The sequence below is a fragment of the Fomitiporia mediterranea genome (genome assembly GCF_000271605.1).
Source record: "Fomitiporia mediterranea MF3/22 unplaced genomic scaffold FOMMEscaffold_2, whole genome shotgun sequence".
Taxonomy (NCBI): domain Eukaryota; kingdom Fungi; phylum Basidiomycota; class Agaricomycetes; order Hymenochaetales; family Hymenochaetaceae; genus Fomitiporia; species Fomitiporia mediterranea.
In genome coordinates this window covers 1,304,689-1,308,526 of record NW_006760387.1, presented here as the reverse complement: position 1 = coordinate 1,308,526, position 3,838 = coordinate 1,304,689, and the positions used below count along the sequence as shown (strand labels likewise).

Genomic DNA, 3,838 nt, shown 5'->3' with positions numbered 1-3,838 from the left:
TTTGATTTTATTAGAAACCAGCTTAAAATATAACTGTTTTACACTCCAAATCAACTATATCTTGAGCAATAATTTTCTTCTGACAAAATCCTTCTGTAAATCTTTTAATAATGATTTATTTTGATTTATAGTAATGTTTTTGTGTGAATTAACTGACCTCTGCATGAGGAATGAAATAAAGAATGAGGCCAGAATGGCTGTAGTCACACATTGTCACAGAGAATTTGGCTAATATTTTGTCACACTCGCGTCGTTCCTTTGCAATAGACTGCTGATCACTACTGATTCACTTGTAGCTTACACTTTACTTTAGCCAAATAAATTTCTGTATAACATTTCTCTCAAGTATAACACATGAATTGTATTATTAAGTATAACATGTATCAATATACTCTTTTAATATTGATTTTGTTATGACTACTGATTTTTCAAGTTAAGTATAAGCAAGGTGGACACTTTGATCACCACATTTCGGCTTAAAATGGCAAATTTTCAAAGTCTGCTCGACCGCGTCTCACAACCGAAAAGCGGACCCCCAAATATAGTGTTTCTGTGGTACAGACGCTGATGTTGAAGTGGGATCTTTCTGTATCTGCCGTATTATTTCAGGATCGAAATCTATTCGTTCCTGTCCCCGGATCCGCATTGCATCTTCGGATAGCGACTGAGGGAAAGGAGGTGTAGAAGATGATAGTTTAGGACTTGCGTCTCTGGCCCAGGAAGCAATTTCTCCATATGCGGGTGGAGAATCTATTTGATCTTGGTCATGCGGTTCACTCTCATCTCCGACTTCATCATCTCCGTCACCAACAACAAAGACGTCTCCATCCCTCAGCGCGCCATTCAAGTTTACATCCAGGTCCATGTGCTTGCCTGGCAAGTTACCCCCCACCCCAGTATTCACGTGTCCTTGATAGCTCTGTCTTGTAACGAGATTGGATGGACCCGCAACTACCTTTACACCGCCTAGACATGCCAGACAAGGTACGTATCTTGCCAAACGCGAATTCGCACGCAGACATGCGGCGCATATAGGACGTGCGCAACATGAAGTTCGGAATACTTCATCCTCTCCTGAATCGGGCGATAATTTGGATGGCAAGTCGGAATTTGCTTCAGTTTTCTCATGTACATTCAAAGACGCTCCGGGTCGTCGCGAACCAGATAAGGGGCTCCCGCTGCAAGCGAGACAGAGATCAATATTGACGACTGAAAAAGGTGTTTTCGCCATTTCAGAGGAAGAGGAAGTGATAGTAGTAATAGAGAGGAAGGTCTCAGCGACTGGCGTGTGTACAAAGCGCAGTCTCGTGACGTCATGCGCGAGTCTCACTATCCGTTACGTAATATGATTTGTGTTTTTCCTCTCAGCACTCTTGAAGAATTAGTCCCTGTCGCTCGAATGCAATCCTATTCATGGCATCTTTTCAGACTATTGCTTTCTGTTGCGTCTTGCTTGGATTGATTCTATGAGTGGGGCCTATCTTACTGTCCTATCGGGTGATATGTCCTGACTCCTGAGTCTACCTTGTAACCGTATTATCTAATACCACGGGCACATCACCAAAATGTGCAGAGTCTGACAAGGCAATATATTTACATGTAGACTTATTATGAGATGATTAGTTCATCAACGGACGAACCACGAGACGATGACTTCATAATGTCTCAGTTAGAATACATACAATATAAGGACGAGAGACACTGAGCGGTCAATCGTCACCTCACCCCTTGTCTATGCGTGCCCCCCTTAAGTTCTTCCTCTCAACAGGTTATGAGCCTTGAGCTCCCTGCATACATGCATCCACTGTACACTCTAAACTCTTTACTCGCATACATTCGCACACATTTGCATTATGGTTCCCCCACGTACAGATACACACTGTAAACCAGCCAATGTACCCAAATACTTCAGTCAAAACATCACAATGCTTAAGACCAAAGCGAACTACAAGATGTGGCACTACTGCATCGTTTCTAGTGTTACAGCTATGTGCTTCAAACACTTACTAAAGGATGAACCACAGAACGAAGCCGAGAGGGAGATGGCTAAGGCCATTCATGCATGCATAGTCAATAACATTGCTGATACAATATTGGCAAACTATATGCACTTTGATACATCTATCCCTCAGTTAATGAAAGTGCTTGAAGAATGCTTTAACCCCCAGACAGCATATAAAAAGGCCATCAACAAATTGGCACTGTTTATTTGTAGAGACCATGTAAAACATTTCGGACGTACATTAGACAGACTTGAGGAAGCATACACAACTCTGTCTGCTAACAGTGATCCACCATGCAACTCTACATACAAAGCAGCAATATTGCTTGCCACCCCTGAGCAATATACACACATAGTAAATACAATAATACAATCTACTGATGCCCAAAACGAAGGCAAACCAGTCAATGAACATAAGAAAGTTGAACCAAAGCAACTAATCCTTACATTACAGAACACTTACAACAATTACTGTGCTAAACGAGCACAAGATTCCAATGATTGGATGAAGAATAATGCACACATTAATACAATGTATAAAGCCAATAAGCAGAGGAAATTCAATCTGCCAAATCCGTTCAATCTGACAAAAGTGAAATGTTTCAATTGTGGAAAAACAGGACATTTCTCTAAGGAATGCTGCAAACCTCCTACTGAAGCTACAAAGCTTGCATGCACCAAACATCAGGCTAACATTGTGCATAAAACGAATCAAACTGCAGAAAACACAATGAACACATTTATTATTGAAAACCCAAACGAAAACAATGTTGAATTAAAAGAAGGCAATGTTGAAATGAACAATAATGCCTACACTCTTATTCCAAGCAACCAGGACAAACAATTCGAACAATACGTTTCCTGGGTATGTACCAATGTATTTACAAATACAATCATAGCTAACAAGAAATCCTATACACAAATGATGGATTTACTCGATTCTGGTGCATCAATACATGCTACTCCTTATCTATTTCGATTAACAGATGTACACAACATAACTCCTACAATTGTAACTATTGCAAATAGGTCAACAATGACTCTTAATCGAGCTGGATCTATGTGTATCGAAATCCTGAAGAATATACAAGAAAAAAGTGTCATAACATTATAAAACGTCTATTACTATCTACAAATGACCTTTTCCCTCATAAGTCAAGCACTACTATGTAGGGAAGGTTATTCTTTTATGTTTACAAATGATAATTGTACTATAACATCACCATGTAATGAATACATCAGACATATACGATTGAGAAATAACTTGTATATTTTGTACAATAATCATTTATTAAAAACAATGAATGAACTATCTATTTATGATATACATAAATGCCTCAGACACATAAGTTACAATTATATTAAACAATTATTAAAGACACAACCAAGTGTACTATCAACTAAAATAATGAACTACAAAGAAAAAGAATGTATTAAATGTATAAAAGCAAATATTGAACGTACACCAATACCAAAACTATGTCAATCTCCTCTTGCAAATCAATTTGGAGATCTTATTCATATTGATATCATTGGTCCTATTGAACTGCACACATATAAGAACATACACTACTTATTAACGATTGTAGACGATTCTACTTGTTGGTGCATAATGCTCAAATTACAAACAAAATCCAATGCATATATACAATACATACAATGGACAACTAAAATATTTACACAGCACAGAGTTAAAATAAAACTTTTACAAAGTGATAATAATACTGTATTCCTTAGTGAAGATTTCCAACAATATTTAGATTCACAAGGAACAAAACGAGATAACAGTACATCATACTCCACAACAGAACAGAATAGTGGAACAAACACATAAAA

At 38.0% G+C, this 3,838-nt stretch overlaps 1 protein-coding gene across 1 annotated transcript in view; it reads right to left on the bottom strand.

The window, feature by feature from the left end:
* The window catches only part of FOMMEDRAFT_165218 (uncharacterized protein), a gene marked incomplete at both ends in the record, with an annotated part of 2,863 nt that extends 1,632 nt beyond the window's left edge, over positions 1 to 1,231 (bottom strand). Inside the window, one exon of the mRNA XM_007262614.1 lies at positions 560 to 1,231. Coding sequence (XP_007262676.1) covers positions 560 to 1,231 — 672 coding nt within the window. The remainder of the gene's footprint in view (positions 1 to 559) is intronic.
* Between the last annotated feature and the right edge of the window lie 2,607 nt (positions 1,232 to 3,838).